This window comes from Lates calcarifer, linkage group LG8, assembly GCF_001640805.2.
Source record: "Lates calcarifer isolate ASB-BC8 linkage group LG8, TLL_Latcal_v3, whole genome shotgun sequence".
Classification (NCBI taxonomy): Eukaryota; Metazoa; Chordata; class Actinopteri; family Centropomidae; genus Lates; species Lates calcarifer.
Window position 1 is genome coordinate 5376787 of NC_066840.1, and position 17551 is coordinate 5394337.

General features: G+C 43.6%; 2 protein-coding genes across 2 annotated transcripts; one reads left to right on the forward strand and one right to left on the reverse strand.

Moving 5' to 3' along the window:
* Positions 1–1311: 1311 nt before the first annotated feature.
* Positions 1312–5850, reverse strand: LOC108882750 (charged multivesicular body protein 1b-2). Its single transcript, XM_018675419.2, has 8 exons — positions 5613–5850; positions 5204–5301; positions 4941–5087; positions 3677–3745; positions 3487–3594; positions 3312–3355; positions 2881–2953; positions 1312–2135 (listed from the first exon to the last, which is right to left on the reverse strand). The coding sequence occupies exons 1-8, from the start codon at positions 5626–5628 to the stop codon at positions 2088–2090; spliced, it is 603 nt and encodes a 200-aa protein (XP_018530935.1). The 5' UTR covers positions 5629–5850; the 3' UTR covers positions 1312–2087.
* Positions 5851–7402: 1552 nt separating this feature from the next.
* LOC108882751 (cell surface glycoprotein 1-like) lies at positions 7403–15902 on the forward strand. The gene is made up of 3 exons (XM_018675420.1): positions 7403–7725; positions 10265–10579; positions 10941–15902. Exons 1-3 carry the CDS (start codon positions 7711–7713, stop codon positions 14376–14378), a joined length of 3768 nt encoding a protein of 1255 aa, XP_018530936.1. The 5' UTR covers positions 7403–7710; the 3' UTR covers positions 14379–15902.
* The last annotated feature ends 1649 nt before the right edge of the window (positions 15903–17551 follow it).

Genomic DNA, 17551 nt, shown 5'->3' on the forward strand with positions numbered 1-17551 from the left:
TTTTTTTGCCTTGTAAGTGCCACATCAAATATTCATTTCCAGGAAACTTCTGAGAAATTATTATGAAATTATCCAGTGGTTATGAACCAGTAAATTAGTGTTTCCTTAATTTTTTTTCTCAAGATAAAAAATTAGGTTTTAGCTGCATGTATCCTTTCCTGCTGATCCCTGCTCAGGACTGTCTGGACATTGTGTATCATATCCTGTGAGTGTGAATCATGTAGATGTCCAACCAGTCCCCCTTGTTGCAATTAGAGCTTTTTCACTGAGCCAGCATGTGTGTGGCTCTGAGCAGCTCTCCCCACTGTGCAGAGGCAGACAGGTCGGCCACAGGGACAGGACCACCGGCCCACCGGATCCCTGCCTGTCAGCAAGTACCACTCCTCTAGGAATCAGGACGAGGAGGTGTTGACGGCACTGGAGGGGAGAACCACTAGGTATCAACACTTGACACGCACACATATACAAACACAGTTTCCCCCCTGAGCAGTGCTCATACAGGAGCTGTCTCCTGCACATCTGGAGGAAGCATCCCTGCACATATGTTGGGATGCACACAGCAGAGAGAAAAACAGGACATAGCAGACTCTCCCAGCTTTAATCATGTTTAAAGAAAAGAGATGGCCACTGAGGACTATATATAGATTTAAAACAAAACTCACCAAATAGATTTTCTGGCTCTGACAGCAGAAGGACATGGAATTTTAATTTCAGGTGATCTAACTCCCAGCAGAAATGACTGACAGCTGTTAGATCAATGAGGTCAGAGTTTTACTGAAAAAAAACTTCCAACGAATTCAAGAGGCGTGTGCGTGCTCAAACACACTGCAGACATCTCACTCATCAAAGTGTCTGGTAATAGGGAAAATAGAGACTTGTGTCAGTCTGGGGCCATTGATGATGATTGTGAATGTAGTTAAGTGTGTACTGATGATGATTAGGAAGGACACAAAAAGGGTCAGAGGTGGCTGTGTGTCACTCTGGAGGACTCCCATCAGCTACGGGGTTGCGGGTGTGTTCATGTATAGATATTTGTGTGTGCTTGGACTGCACCTGTAATGGCTCCCAGCTGAGACTCGCCTCTATGTGTGTGTGTGTGTGTGTGTGCATGTGTATAATGAGGTACTGGCATGCGAGCGGCAGAAGGCCACTTCCTCTACAGGTGACACCTTTGACCTCTCATCTGTTCCCTGTTGGAGGAGAGAAAGAGGAGGAGTAAGATGGAAAAAGGAGGGACTTAAAGACATGTGGAGGTGTAAACTTCAACCAAAACACAGCCATAAAATGACAAAAAAAAAGTGACATGCAAAACATGTTAAAAACTCTTTTAATGACTTTCTGTCTGTGCATATGTGCAAGTGCATGGTGATCCACTACAGTGGTTACTGCTACATAATAATGACATCATATTCCAGCCCTGTCCAAAGCTTTCTCAAGGCAAACATCTACCTTGAGACCTCTTTTTGGATGAAATGTAAAAATAAATAAAATAAGTTTGGGTTACAACAGTACAGTCATAACTGGAAGCAAAATGTAAATGAGGAGAACACCACCAGAAGTCTCCACATCCTCATGTCATGCAGGAAAAATACAAAACAGTTACAGTAAATGCATGCCCTTAGCAATATCCAGGCAGTAAATAAATAAATAAATAAAAATAAATATATTGCTCTTTGCTTTTCATACACACTGTATAACCCGTTTGGAATGAGGTATTAGCCAATACACAATACACAATTACAACAACAATAAGGAAACATATAGCACAGTGGTGTCCTATTGCTGAGCTAATAAATAATAATAAAAAATAAATGTTAAATATAAGTGTGCAAATGAATGCTATTATGGAGAGATGCAGTTAATACCAGGACAGTAAACAACACCTCTCCTACAACAATCCTTTTCTGCTATGAAGCAACGTCTTCATTCCTCACAGGAGAAACAAACCTGTAACACACAGGAGGGCACAGAGCTTGTAGGCACATTGCACCTTTTTCATTTATTCCACTTTTTCTTTTTTCACTCCCTGTCTCTTTCTGCTTCTCTTGCTCGTCTCCCTCCTCCTGATCTTGTTATTTTCTGCATCATTATGACACCTGGTCTCGCAGTCTGGACAGCCTCTGGGAGAGCTCGTCCTGACAACAGCACAGAACACAACACAGGTGAATCAGTAAAGGTAAAATATAGCTCAAAATAGAATACAGCAATGGTCTAATATTTTGAGACATAAATGTTTTCCTACTGAAGTTAGTTTTAAAACCCCATAAATCTTTCTTTTGTTATAGTACTCCAGTCTGTCTGTCTATGAACTGGAAAAAAACATACAAAAAAAGCTTACATAGTTCTTTAAGTCAGTACAAACATCTGTCAATAAGGCACTCTAAAGATTTCACTGAACCCCTGTTGGCTCAAAGTGTGGTTGCGAAAGGTTTATAGTTCTGTCCGTCACAAATAATAGTGGCATTGATCAGCTTGAATTGTGCTGGTTACACTGGATTCCAGTGGCGAGTTGTCATAACAGAAAATGAAGCTCCAAGGATCAGCAGGGGAGAAGTGTGTTGAGCTGCAGGAGTGTTTGGAGAGGTTTCTGTGGTAATATAATATTTTTGTTCATTGTGAAAACTTCACTACTACAGTCTTCATACTGTACATAATCCAGGCTGACCACAGGCCCTGTTCCAGACTACAAATGTTTAATAGCCACTTTTCAGCTGTACAGGAGGTGATTGTTTCAGCAAGGCATCAGTCTAAATTATAATAATACATGTGACACTAGTTCATGTGACACTCAAGACAGTGAAGATAATGTGTGAATTCTGTTCTGGCTGTTCATATACCCCCAAAATAGCAAAATCATAATGATAAAAGAGGATGTGTTACCTGCTCTGTCGATGCCACAGATGAAGCCAGTGACGAAGTCTGGCCTGAAGGAAGCTCCAGGTTAAGATCCAAACTGAGAAAAAAAGAAAAGAAAAAAAGTATAGTTTTATTATATTTTTTGCTTGGCTGCAAGCAAAATCACCAGAATGGGAGACATTAAAGTCATTCTGACCTTGCAACACAGCCTCTTTAAAATTGTAGGATTAATCATAATGGCCTTTTTGTATTACAAAGCAGCCTTTTAAATGGTGAAAGAGGTACGTTTTAAATGAAAGTCATTTAAATAAAGCTTTTAGTACAATTTATTCTGTCATTTTTAAAAAGTTTTATCCTTCTAGATTCACCCAGTAGGTACAGTATGTTTTAATATTCGTGCTACAGCCATTACTGTTTTATTTAATGTTCTAATCGGAGATTAGAGCCATACTCACCCTGCTTCATCAGCCATTTCATGCAACAGCATGTCCACTTCATTCTAAGCAGCAAACAAGAAAACAGAAATTTCAAAAAGGTTCAATGTTTGAATTATTTCTGGGACAAGAGTGTCTTAGTAAGCAGCAGCATTAGCACATAGGTTTTCTCTTGTGACAGAGAGGTGCTTGTTACCTGAGGTGTTGTCAGAGTCGTGGTGCTGCTCATTGTGTCTTCCATCTGAGCTGTCTGCACGTCAAGAGTTTCAAATTGGTTTTCGAACTTGTCCATTAATGCAGAGATCTGGAGAAGAATACAGATGCAGGAAAAAATCTTAATAAACACATTTTGTTTCAGTTTGTTTGTGTGTGGGTTGACTTCTCACCTTCTCCAGGTTCATGCTCTTCAGGGTAGCATCCATACTCTTCACCACCCCAGACATGGATTTAGATACCTGTGCAAAAAAACACATAAAGTGCTGAAGCCTCTGTAGTCTCCTCTGCTTTTACTGGTCTGATTTCTCGTGATTCAAAACAGGATCAGGATATTTGAAGTCAGACAGTAACGTGGCTGTTGACAAGGCAAAGCTTAAAGTGCTGTATCCTTAAATTTCCACTAGGTGTCACTTTTAGCTTTTTAACTAGACACTTAGTCACAACTACCTCTCTTACTAAAAGCATCCCTGTATTTCAAAGGTTACGCTGATTAGTCTTTTCAAAACCAACCTATCAATAGTTGACAAGGTTTTAGCATTATTAATCATTAATGTTATTGTGCCAAAGTTTTATGAGACAGGTAGCAGTATTACAACAGCATAGAGAGGTTCTAAGAGGTGTTTTTTTCTGCTATACCACACACTGCTTCAATTTCTATAGACACTATTAAGCTCTATTCTATGAAATGATGCCTGTCCTACAGTGAACCTGAATTAAAGCAATTTAAAGAGGCTGTCATTCTTATGAGAGCAAGAACCTAATGGCATAAAGTCTGAGGCACATCTAATGACATTATGTAATTGGGGTCTTTTTGTTTGCAGTTCTGCCAGGCTTTTTGCTCACATCTCTCTGTCTCCCACTGAAATCAGATGTAGTTTTCACACTTTAATAAGCTACACACACACTGTTTTCTCAGACAGTTTTATCACTTATCTATACCACTGACTATTACTACCACTACTACTTCTACATCTCTGAATACAGGGAGCCATTCTTAAGATATAGACTAAGGAAACAGGAAGCGTATTGGTTAATAAACTGAATGGCTACCGGGTCTGCTGTTCTGCAGTAATTTCATTGTTGGACTCAGACCATGAACTGCAATGTAACTGCTTTTAATCTGTTTAGGGGCCCTCATTACATCTCTCACCCTTATTTCCATTTATCCACTCATCTGCTATCTCAGTCTAATACAGACAGAAAATCCCCCAAAACAATGATAAAAAAAACGAAGTAAAAATGCTGACCACGCTAGTGATATTACGTGTAAAATACAACCACCTTACAGTAGGACCCATGATGGAATTATCATGATCTTGAAAAAAGATGTGTTACTGCAGTGAATAGGTTTGGTATGTTTCTCATTGGTTCTCCTTCACCTGTTGTATGTAATACCAGAAAGTCCTCCACAAACCATTGACCTGTGGTCCTGACCTGGTTCATAGTGACAGCAGTCTGGACCCTGGATGCCACAGCATCCACACGGGCACTCATCCTCAAGAAGTTAATGGACTGATGCTTCTGACGGATGGCATTTTCTGCATGGATCCTGGCTGCCTCCACATTACCTTTCTGGATAGCCTGAGAGACAAAGGAGAGAGGAATATGAACACATACAATACAGGGGGTAGCAGTACTGTAGCCCAGCTTGTCCCTGGATCCTGGTCTCTGGTAAATCTACAATTTTGCAAGCCAACCTGCTTCACTTTGGCTTTCTCAGTCTTTTCCTCTTTGTTACATTTCTTTGAGTTGCGCTGTAGCTCCTTGGCAGCAAACTTGAGGTTGAACAAGTGTTCTGTTGGACTAGTCAAGGAATGGTTTATGTAAGTGTTTACACTAGTATTATAATGATAGTCACTGAATAGATACTCGACAGGCAGGCAAGACAAATTGTTATTTCTTTAAAAAAAAAAAAAAAAAACTAAAAGTCGTCACGTTTATTCGGTCAGCTAGCTAACCTATCATTTTCCTTCATAAGTGAATGACTGAGCAAAAGTCATATGCTGCAACATGACAGCTACTAAACCCAAGTGAAATTCGGCTAGCTACTGCTACTGCTAGGTAACTGTATCTACCGTTATACACAGACCACACAGAAAAGGATACTCTCCATATTCGACATGATGAGGGTATCTTTCTGAGACAAATACTCAGTCTGGTTATGTAGTTATGGACACACAGTCGCATTCAGCCAGTCGCTTATTTCCTAAAGTGGTTTGTTTTGATTTTCAGGCTACATTCGCCACTGTAGCGAGGCGAGATGCTTCCCCTTTGCGTACTTCCGCATTTGCTTAAATTCAGTTATACAGAGTGGCAGCTTCGCGTTTGGCTTGCAACCAAAATGACTGTATCGTAATTATTGGAATATTTTTTCTTAACTCCAGGAATCTTTTTGTTTTCTATCAAAACATAAACCGCCGATAAAGTGTTGAAAATCAGGCGTTCTCATATGATGCGTGCGCATAACAGCAATGTTCAAATAATACCCTCTGCTTATGAATTTTTCCTTATAGTTTAGCTGAGTTTGGTTTAGTACCAGCGCTTGGCTTATTATGAATTACTGGCCTAATTTTACACAAATGGGTAGACGTGTGATGTGCAGAACCAAAAACTGGAAAACGATGTGCGAACTATCTTGATATATCTTCATCTTCGGGTACAATCGCTGATCATAGACTGTATGATACTTCTGGCTACCTTTCACCGTCGTCACATGGTCACGACTTTGCATGGCGTGCGCGCGCTTCCTACGTCACGACCGTTCAAGAAATGGACGGGCGCGCGTGTCCAAAGCAGACAAGTTCCATCCAGTCTAAAAATAGTTTGTACCCGGTATCGGTAGGTTGTGGTACACGTCTAATGACGTCATTTGTGCTTTTTTTGTGTGAAGGAGTAAATTGACCTTTTCTACAGAGCCACTCGCTGTTTGCCTGAACGCTTTCATTCATGTTACGTGCACTTTATTTCTGATGCATTGACGAGTATGTAACATCTGTAACCGTTATTTATTGCATGGAGAGAATGGTGGTCTGGACTGGTGTGTGAGCTGAGGGGGTTTACAAACGGGAACATAGAGGGATTTTAGGTTAGTTGTTGTTGAAGGGGTGGAACAGATGGCGAGAAATTGCAGTAAGAGGGGAAAGGAAAAGAATCTCCGGTTGTCCAGAATGAAAAGTGTCTACGTGCACCGGCCAGCCGAAGGGGGCTGGGGGTGGGGTTGGGGGATTAACGGCTGGGTCAGGGGGAGGGAGCATGGATGACTCATACTGTATCTGCTAATAGTCTGTATGGCCACAGCACTATATAATGATGCATGTCTGCGTGAAGAAGTGAATGAGGGGTGTTTCAGAGATGTTCCCCAAATCTACATAGTCGGCTGTTTAATAGCAGGGTCCTCTGAGGGTGTCTCCTGCGGTCTGAGATTTAGCTGCATAACCCAAACATAGAAGTCCTGGTCTCAACCCCAGCACGGCCATGGGGTAACGTTTGACGTGAGGCTGTGATTTTAATCTAATTAAACAACAAACACAGAAGAGCAGGCTGAGGTTATGATAACCTCTGTACACTCAGTCATTCATGCTTGCACAGGTTTTAGCTAATTTAGCTTTCTGAATTTAGCTCGTATTTTAAACTTTTTAAAAGATAAACATAGAGCGGCCACACACACTCAAATTATCCCTGACACCTGTTAACGCCCCCCGCACCACTACTACCACAACACATAACCCCACTATCATTGTTGTAATCGTAGACCGCTGCGTGTGTGTGTGTGTGTGTGTGTGTGTGTGTGTATATATATATATATATATATATATATATATATATATATATATATATGCGTGTGCGCGCGCGCGTGTGTACACACATACTCCCCAGTCATAACTGAATGACGGCAGGTCGCTATGGAAACTGCGTTACGCTCCGGGCGGTCGGAGGAGAAAACAAGAGCGCGAGGACTCATTTCGGTCCTCATTTCAGCACCACGCGCCTCCTGGACAGCGCCCGAATGAACTCGCGCACAGACTGTAGCGTCGTATGCCTCATAAGGGACAGAGCCGCATCAGCACTGAGTCTAAGCGGAGTGGGCAGGGACTTCAAAAGAAAAACAAACCCACGTACAAGAGACACAGACTGCGGACCAGAAGCTCGGTGGATACTTAAGGTTTAATACCGCTGTCAAGCCAGGAGTCAGTCGCTCCCTCAAATGCCACAGCAACAGGTAAGAACCTTCGACACTGTAAAGTTAGATAATTCACTTTTACGAGGCTGCCTGAATCCCCGGTATCTGATGTACTCAGAGGTACTACTGCCCTTTATCCTGCCAGGTACTTAACTGCGGTTAATTGCATCTAACTAGCATCTCAGGTGTAAGTAAGTGCGTGATTAGGTGATTAGAGTGAAGCCCAGCAGAGCAGAGTGAAACTCAGCTGGGCTGTGGATCTTTTCCAGTAAATCTTAGGTAGTGATGTAGTGAGAAACTGTACAAGAGATAAATTATAACCTCCAGCTGGTGTTTGCTTCATGGGGAAACAACTCCCATTCTTTTCAGAAAAGTATTAGTAAGTAAGTATTACTTTATAGATCCAGTATTTTCTACAACATACCTGCTCTGTAGACCTTGCAATTAAATTTTGCAGGGAACAGAACAAATATTGAGTTGTCACCTTCTGTTGCAGCATTAACCATAATTTTTCATATCATAATGTTTTAAGTGAGTGGATTAGAAAAAAAAGGGCATATTTAGATAATATCTTTAAAAAGTCAGGGACACATAGGGTTACTCTGGCAATATCTAACGTTTTCTACACATAGGACAGAATACAGCTCTACCAATTCTGTCCTATATGTAGAAAACTCTAGATACAGAGTAGCTGTGCAAACAGGACAGAATTGTTTGGTTTCCTGAGTGTGCTACTTTGCAGAATTTATACCTGAGACAGCAACCTTAGTTTCCAGGGCATCATTGTTTGTGTTTGTTTTAGATTTAGCACAGCGTCTATGAGACCCTCGGATTTGTTGGGTTTTCAGTGGCCATAGATTATGTGCGAGCTGAGCCGATACGCCTGGATGAGTCACTCGGGCTGCAAGTTTGCAGAACAGTGCGAAAGGGGAGGGGGAGATACAGGGGCCAGCTGGAAAACAGTCCCGCAGTGCCTCTCTGCCTCCTCAACACATTGTTTCACTGTGTATATGACCACTGTTAACATCTGGAACTGTATTTATCACCTCTGGATGTATGATGCGTGTTTTCTGCAAGTTGAAGTGCACCTTGTTAAAATGGGGTATCGACAGATGTCTTATCCGTAACTGTTTCTTTTAGGAGCTTTGTGTTCTCAGACCCAACTTCTTTGTCCTCTGGTAAGGATATGTTGTTCTAATAAGCAGAGAGGTTGCCTTTTGTAGCTTTACAGACACTGTGGAGTAAAGTGCTGTTTACTGAAGCATGTGCATCATGGGTTTGAACATTTTATAAACACTCCCTATAATAGATTGTTTGTGGTTGTTACAGAGTATAGCTCTCTGATGTCTGACTAACTGCTACCAGAAAGCATCCCATTACTGCTCATTAGTATCCCAATGTTTACCCTGCTAGTATTGACAAATCATAGCAATCAGCAGCATTCAGCTGTAGAACTGAGTGACAGCTATTGATTAAAGCAAACAATAGATCATAATGGGCTGCTATGAACCACAGTTGCACACTCAAACACAGGCACTCACTCCCCAAAACGCTTTGACATGCGCCCGCAAACACACACTCAATCACATAAGAGAGACTCTTCTGACTGACTTAGTTAGGGAAAATGTTGTTTGGTTTATTAAAAAATGAGTCCAGTTTGCAGAGATTGATTGATGGACTCTGTGAGGCTGTGTGTGTAACTGCCAGGAGGATTAAACATGAGAGAGCCAAACAAAAATAATTGGCTAATATTAAATCCCACTTTGTTCTAATTTGTGTTACTACTTACAAAAGGTGTTATATAAAAGCTTGCATGTGCTCACATGAATGTGTGGGATTCATTGTTTATAATCTATACACATCATGTGCTGCACACACAGACAGACAAAAACAGATGTGTGTCTTTAATTAATGACGTTGGTGTGATTAATGTAGTCTGCTGGTGATGACTCATTCAGCTTAACCCTTGCTCCTCTGGTGGAAATAATCAATAAACAAAGATTTAATCTGGCTTTACATGTCATTATTATTATTATTAACTTACGCTACTGTTGTTTAGAAGTACATTTTTATTGCTCTTTTTGATGCTAAAGAGCTGAACTGGACCCTGATACAGATTTTGCATCTGACTGAGATGTCAGAGGAGTGTATGAGTGTAAATAAATGAACCACTTGGTGTGGTATAAGTCTTGGCTGGTAAATGCTGATTGTGTTTCAGATTTTGTGATTCCAGTCAAACATTTCCTCTTAATTTGTTGTGATCAGGTTGAGCAGTGGAAGAATATTTATGCAAAGCACATCTACATGGCTCGCTCCATGTGTCAGATTGTCAACACAGCAGTTACATTAGCATTGTGGAAAAGCTGTCAGCCAAACTGTGACTTGCAGACAGCAGACTGGCAGGGGAGTGTGCATATGAGTGTGAGCGAGTGCTAAGTGTGTGTGTGTGTGTGTGTGTGTGCGTGTGTGTGTGTGTGTGTTTGCATGAGAGACGGAGAGAGAGAGAGTTAAACACATAGCGCATTTTGTTGGGGAGTTGTAATAAACTCTCATCTGCGTCCTCCTTCCCTCCCTTCAGGGTAGCAGCATGTCTGAAACCAAATCCAGCCAACGGTTTCACAGCCTGAATGCTGAGCAGGTGGAGGTTCTCCATCAGGTTCTGTCCGAGGTGGTTCCGATCCATGGACGCGGGAACTTTCCCACGCTGGAGCTACGTCCTCGAGACATCATTATAGCTGTGCGGGCCAGGCTGCAGAAGCAGGGGATCACTGTAAGAGATGTTCGTCTGAACGGCTCCACGGCCAGCCACGTCCTTGTCCGAGACAACGGAACAAGCTACAAGGACCTGGACATCATCTTTGGAGTGGAGCTGCCCAGTCAGGAGGAGTTCCAGGTATGATTACTGTAATGCTTAAGTATTGGGGTTCAATCCCCCGCATTAACCAGCATTCAGTCTGTTGTATTATCCTTGAGCACACAGCTGAGTATCTACTATCTCCAGGGTGTTGCAGCATTGGTATTGATTTTTGTGGTGCTGTATTGATAATTCTCACTATAATTTAATTGTAGAACATTTTTCCATAAGGCTGAATCAATAGCACTGATTTTAATATTTTTAACTGCATTATACAGAAAACTAATATCAACTAGCTAACTAACTAGTATCACAATATTCAGTTCAATAATACAAACAAAATTGTACTACGATTGCAGTCATTATTTGTAGCTGTCATGTTATTGAACTCTTCTTCCAGGTAATCAAAGAGTCAGTGCTTGGCTGCTTGTTGGACTGCCTACCTGCTGGAGTCAACAGGGAGCGAATCAGCAGCGCAACAATGAAAGAGGCCTATGTCCAGAAAATGGTTAAGGTCTTCAATGAACATGACCGCTGGAGCCTCATCTCCCTCTCAAACAATAGTGGCAAGAATCTGGAGCTCAAATTTGTGAGTGCGTTGAGGAGGCAGTTTGAGTTCAGTGTTGACTCCTTCCAGATCATTCTGGATCGTCTCCTGGAGTCCTACATGCAGCAGGAGTCACGGCACAAAAAAAATACAGTCGATCTTAAGGAGCAGCCTGCAGAGAATCAGAATAAAGACTCTCCCTCTCTGCTCAAACAGGCCGCTGCTCCAGAAACAGAGAGGTCCACTGCTAGAGACTCATCCAACAAAGAGGGGGCTCAGATCACTCAGACACAGCAGAGAGAAGAGGTGTATGAAAAGGAGTCACAGACAGACCTATCACAACAAAGTGAACATTCAAACCAGACAAAAGACTCCAAAGTGGAGAAAGACAACAAAGAGAAAACACCTGCAGAGCTGAAAGACGTGTCAGAACACAGAGAAAACTCAAATGAGACAGACTCCTCTGACCAGACATCTCTTAACCTCCTGTCAGAAAAGAAGGAAATCTCTGAGAAAACTGACACACCAACTCAGATTGAACTCAGACGCGAGCCAGAGCTCTTGGACGAGACCAAATACTCAACGAAGGTAGAGCAGTCAGAGGAAACCCAACCCTGTGATGGCCAACAACCAGCACACTCAAATCACAAGGAAGTCTCTGTCCAGAAAGAACCGTCTAACCACAGAAAACCCCCTGACGAACAGAAAGATCTCACAGAGCAGATGGGACAGTCCGAGTTGCCAAAAACCTCAAACAAAACCCAGGCAGGATCTTTAAATCTGGCGGAGGAATCACACACCACGGAGCACTCTGATAAAACAGATTCCTCTAAGTGTTTCAGTGAGGATCAGAGAGGCAATGAGAAAGATAAAACACAACATGTGTCTGTTCCAGACACTATCACGTCTCCACATGCTAAGACAGAGACACAGCTAGCAGATGAAAGAAAAGTAGAAACAGAGACAGGGGAGCAGATAGAAGTGGAGAGGAAAAATGACTCAGAAACAAGTGGAACTGAAGAGATTTCAGCATCAGAAGCAAAAAACACTGAAAACACACAGGGTATTGATTGTTCCTGCTCCACCTCTTCCATATCTCTTACATTTCACAACACACAGCTTACTGGCACACAGGATACACTGGAGATTCACAGCACAGTACACACCGACAACTCAGAAAAATCACCTAACATACTTGATGCCGTCAGCCCTCCAGATACTCAGGATATTTTACCTGCACCACCCAGCCTTGTTTCTGACAAAAAGACCTCCTCTTCCCCCTCTTGTAAGGCCTCAGATAGGCTATCTCACATGGTGGTGCTCAAACACTCCTCTCCCAAACCCCCTCGGAGAATGTGTAGGAAGGTTACCCCCAGTTCTTACCCCGGTCCGGTCTCTGAAAGCGAATCTGTCACAGCACCATGTCAAGATCCGAACCCCTGTCCCAGCCCTGAACCTGAGACAGCCTTCAACCCAAAGCCTACAGCTCCCAGTTCAGACCCTACAACTACCCCAACAACCAGTATACCCACTGAAACAGACCCTGGGCCTGAACCCAACCCTTCCAGTAACCAAGCTTCAAACCTAGACCTTACCTCAGCCCCTGATCCAGCCCCTGATATAGTCTCCACTTCTGATGTGGATCCGATGTCTTTACCTCAAGAGCCACCATCCTCTCAGCTAATCACAGAGGGTTCATGTGAGACAAGTAGTCAGAGCCTGAAAGAGACCCCATCTACAGACGTGGCTTTGGATGAGCAAAGCCAGTCCTTGCCTAGCGAAACTGTCTCTACACCCAAACAATCAGAGCCTGTTGACTCAGTGGATCCGTTGGTTTCACACAGTGATATGTCTAGCTCAAATATCCAAGAACCTGTACTTACCTCAGAAGTCAAGCTCAGTGATGAAGATGAAAACAGAGAAGAATGGACCAAAAAGGTGGACTTGAATCTGCCAAACAGCAGCCCACAAGAGACCACACTCAGTTCACCCTCCTCTTCCCACTGTGTCACCCCTCCTGTTTCCTGTCTCACCCCTCCCATACTCAGCCTCTCCCCTCCTTGCTTCACTCCCTCACCCCCCAGCCTCAGCCCTCCCCCATGTCTGACCCCTCCCCCCCACTGCCTCTCGTCCCCGATGCCGAGCACCGTCAGCCTCGCTACCAGCTTTAGCTCTCCACCCCTGAGTTTCAGCCCTACCTCATCCTGCCTCAGCTCACCTCCTTACCTCACTCCTCCTATGCTCAGCCTTAGCCCTCCTCCGCTCTGTCTTACCCCACCTTCCCCCTGCCTCAGCCCTCCCCTGCTCTGCCTCACCCCACCGGTAGAGTCAGAGGACCTTGTACCTCAGGTATCCTCAGACATGGAGCCTTTGATACTAAACACAGACGGAGAGGAACAGATTAAAGAGGCCTCCCCTCAGCCAGGAGTTCCTCTCCTACAGTTAGAGGATAAAAAAGAACAAGATTATATCTCACAGTTGCCTCGGGTTGTAGAGCCTGTCTCTTTTCCAATCACAATCCCGAGCTCCACCTCACATGTGCTGCCTCACTCTCAGTCTGGAGACCCGGGGGAATCTGCCCCTCCAAAAGCAGATGAGGCATCCAGCTCCGTGCCTGAGAACAAAGAGGCCCCTAAGGTAACTGCAGACATGCCTGAACAGAGCAGCGCTCCTCTGGCATCTGGCTCGGTCCCTGCCGTCGAGGTCCTGGCAGAGAGCATGTACGGTGACTTTGAGGCAGCCATGGACCACCTGCGCTATCGCCTAATTGCGACCAGGAACCCAGAGGAGATTCGAGGTGGTGGCTTGTTGAAATACAGCAACCTGTTGGTCAGGGACTACCGACCAGCCAGTGAGACTCAGATAAAGACACTGGAGCGCTACATGTGCTCGCGCTTTTTCATCGACTTCCCTGACGTGCAGGAGCAGCAGAGGAAGATCCTGTCCTACTTGAAGAACCACTTCATCGGTGAGGAGAGAAGCAAGTACCAGTACCTGATGACATTGCGTCGCGTGGTAGACGACAGCACAGTGTGTCTAATGGGACATGAGAGGCGTCAGACACTGAATATGATCACAGTGCTGGCACTGAAGGTTCTAGGAGAGCAGAACATTATCCCCAACACAGACCATGTGACATGCTTCTACCAGCCTGCCCCCTACCTTGCTGAGCACAGTGCCCCCTACCTAGCAGAACCCAGCTACTGCAGCTATTACATACCCCAAGGGGGATCAACTCTGCTTTACCAACCCTACCCCTTACACCTTCACACACAGACTGGACTGGTCTAAAACACACACACATTTACACATAATACACAATCGAGCAAGGGGAAGGTGCTTGCCATGAAGTAAGAGCTGGAGAATGGAAATATAATCCAGGGATAAACTGTTTGGTCTATAATAGACCTATGGGGGTGGGATTGTGTGGGTTTTTACAGTAAACTCCCAGAGTACTCTGTAAGGTTCTAACATGATTATATGTAATTATCTGGGCTTTGTGGGAAAATAATAATTCTTCCGATATTGTTGAAATTCCAGAAAATGCTGTATGCACTGCATGAGTCATAGCCCTTTGGTCTCCCCGGGAAACCAACTGTGCTGTTGACATTCACACACATGCACGCACACACACAAACACACATACACATGCACAGACACACACACACACACACACATACATGCAAACACACTTCCAGGTTCTTGAATTCTTGTACACTCTTTTCATGTTCTTACTGTGTTGTTCTTAATGGGTTTGTTCAGAATGTGGACCTTGCCTGTGGTTGATATTGTGCATGGATAAATTAGGACTGTTCTCTCACTGCCAAATACTGTGTGACTACTATGCTTCTTAAACAGTTAAATGTATCTTTGTTATTCCTTTACTGAAGGGGGTGTATTCTGAAAAAAATACTGAGGGACAAGTTGACCAGTGTGTACAGTACTTTCATGCGAACACAACACAGACACACAAATACACATACATACATAGACACAAACAGACATACAGTATACTGTATGCACACAAAGTTAGACAATGCATGAGTAGCTAAATATATAGATCACATCCCGAAGTCAAAGCAAAGGCTTTTAATTTAATAAAAATGGATCTATTTTTGCAAGACTTTCCAAGATAATACTCAGTGGTTAACAGACTGATTAGTTCCTACAGAAAAATGCCAACAACAATGCCTTTGCAATAGACTGTACAGCATTCTTGATTACAGTATATTGTGTGCGAATACACTGCATTGTTATCAGGTAAATTGTGTTAAGATGTAGTGCTTGATTTCTTTCCCTTGTGGAGTCTTTTCTGTAATCATGTGAAGTACTGTACCATCTAGTGTTGATTTATTTAATGCTAAAGTTTACTCTGTGGAGGTGGTCAGGTTATAACCATCTTTGGGTCATCTCTAAACATGGCAGACGCGGATCTGTCCAAACTGAAGGAATCACATTGAAACACGTACAACTCCTCTCAGCATGAATCAGCATTCTCTAATTCACTCAGTCAGAACCAACAAGTTTAAAATCCACCTCAAAACTGTTTGAATCTAAGTTTAAAGTAGTGCAACAGCAACTATGACCAAAGATGGTTTCGGTAGGGAAATCAAGTGCCTAAATGTGAGACATCATTGGCATGTCTTTATCTCACTGCACTGGGGGGGTGTTAATGGGGTGGGCTTGGGGCCAGGTTGGGTGTGTGTTCAGTTGTTAACCCCTGTTATTGCTGCCCGTTTTGATGTCTTCTTTAATGTAGTCCTTTGTTGTAGTTTGTTCATGTACATTTTGATAAAATAAAGGGGAAACTCAACAAACCTTCAGATGCGAGAGAAATTGAATTCTTTCAAAGTAGCTGAGCCTTGACTTTAAAGAGAAAAAAAAATCCCAGTATCACTTTTTCAGTCTTTTTGCTCTATCCTCATTCAGCCCCCCTCCATTTTTTTCTCAAAATGACATGCTGTACGGCTTACGTATCCTCCACATGATTACCCTCTGCAATGATCCACTTAAGCATGACCGTCAAATCACGATGGTGCCCAGGAGAGCGACCCAAAGCTGTGAAATTCTGTCTGTGTGAGGCCTCTTATCACAAATCACCTGTCCTTCAGATGTGTTTGGACCCGAATGACGCACAGTCTACGCAACACAAGAGGCTCAACAATGTGTAAATGTGAGGAGAATATGGTTCGTGAGGTGTGAGACTGAAAGGGGAGATGGGAGAGGAGGGGGACCAGGGATTGTGTGTGTGTGTGCGCGTCTCTTTTTTGTGTGTGTGTGCGTGTGTGCGCTTCAGATGGGAATATATGTGCAGAGGCGGTATCAGGTGGTCCCCCTCTCCACCTGGTAATTGAAGAGATCTACAGTATAATGAAACAATAGGGCTCCCTCCTTACTCCCTTATTGCCTCCGTCCTTTCCTCCTTTTTCGCACCACTGATGGGACCAGGTTATGGGCGCAGGGGATGAGATGGGGCTCGTGTGACGGCGGGTAGTGGCATGGTCACACACCATCTATTTACACACAGTATAGGCTTGCACTTCAGCGCGCAAGGCTGCAAGCATGTGGCTCTCTGGGAGAGAAAGAGAGCGTGTGATCTAATAGGGTCTGTATCAGTGTCTCACAGACCTCTGAGCCACTCTTGTCCACTCTGGGTTTCCATAGAGACAAAGACAGGCAGCACTGTGGGCGCAGAGAGCATGACGGAAGACAGGGAAGACCCACACACCAAATGAGGGGGAGAGAGATGAAAACAAAGAGAGAAAGGAGGTGGGTGAAAATGAAAAGAGAAAAAGAGAAATAGTGGACAGAGAGATGGATGGATGTGAAAATAGAGTTGAGGGGGAGACAGAAAGTGAAGGACAGAGAGTGAGTGGAGAAGAGTGGGGGGTGGGGACTAAGGTTAGAGATAAAGTGAGGCGAATAGAGGAGCGGGAGCAGGGGAGTTGATGGGGAGAGCGTGGAAGGTTGTCAGGCCTTCAGTCACAAGGGAGTCACTGTGAGGTGGCTGCAGTGACGGCAGCAGTGATGTCAGAGCAGGGACATACACACACACATATGTACGACTGTGCACATACACACAGCTGCATGCACATTAATTTTCCTAATGGCCTGCCCACCCGTCCATCCTCAACAAACATTTTCAAACTCACTGAGACAAAAAGAGAACATCACCCACACATCTGTCTTTCTCTCTTTCTGTCTCTCACAAACACGCTCCGGCCAATACATTTTAATCTGACTGTCTTCTCAGCACTGTTTGAATCATCATACAGGTTTTACAGGTTTAACAATCAAGCTTTTTATTTGCTCAGATTTCCAAATCTTTTAATACCTCGGAGTTAAAATAGGAATGGCTTGAGGGCCCTCGCAGCCTCTGCAGTATAAATGAAAACAAAAGCATCAAGTTGGGGTTAGTAGAAGCTTAAGGGATGAAACATGTTTTTCTATCTAGTGTGAATCGA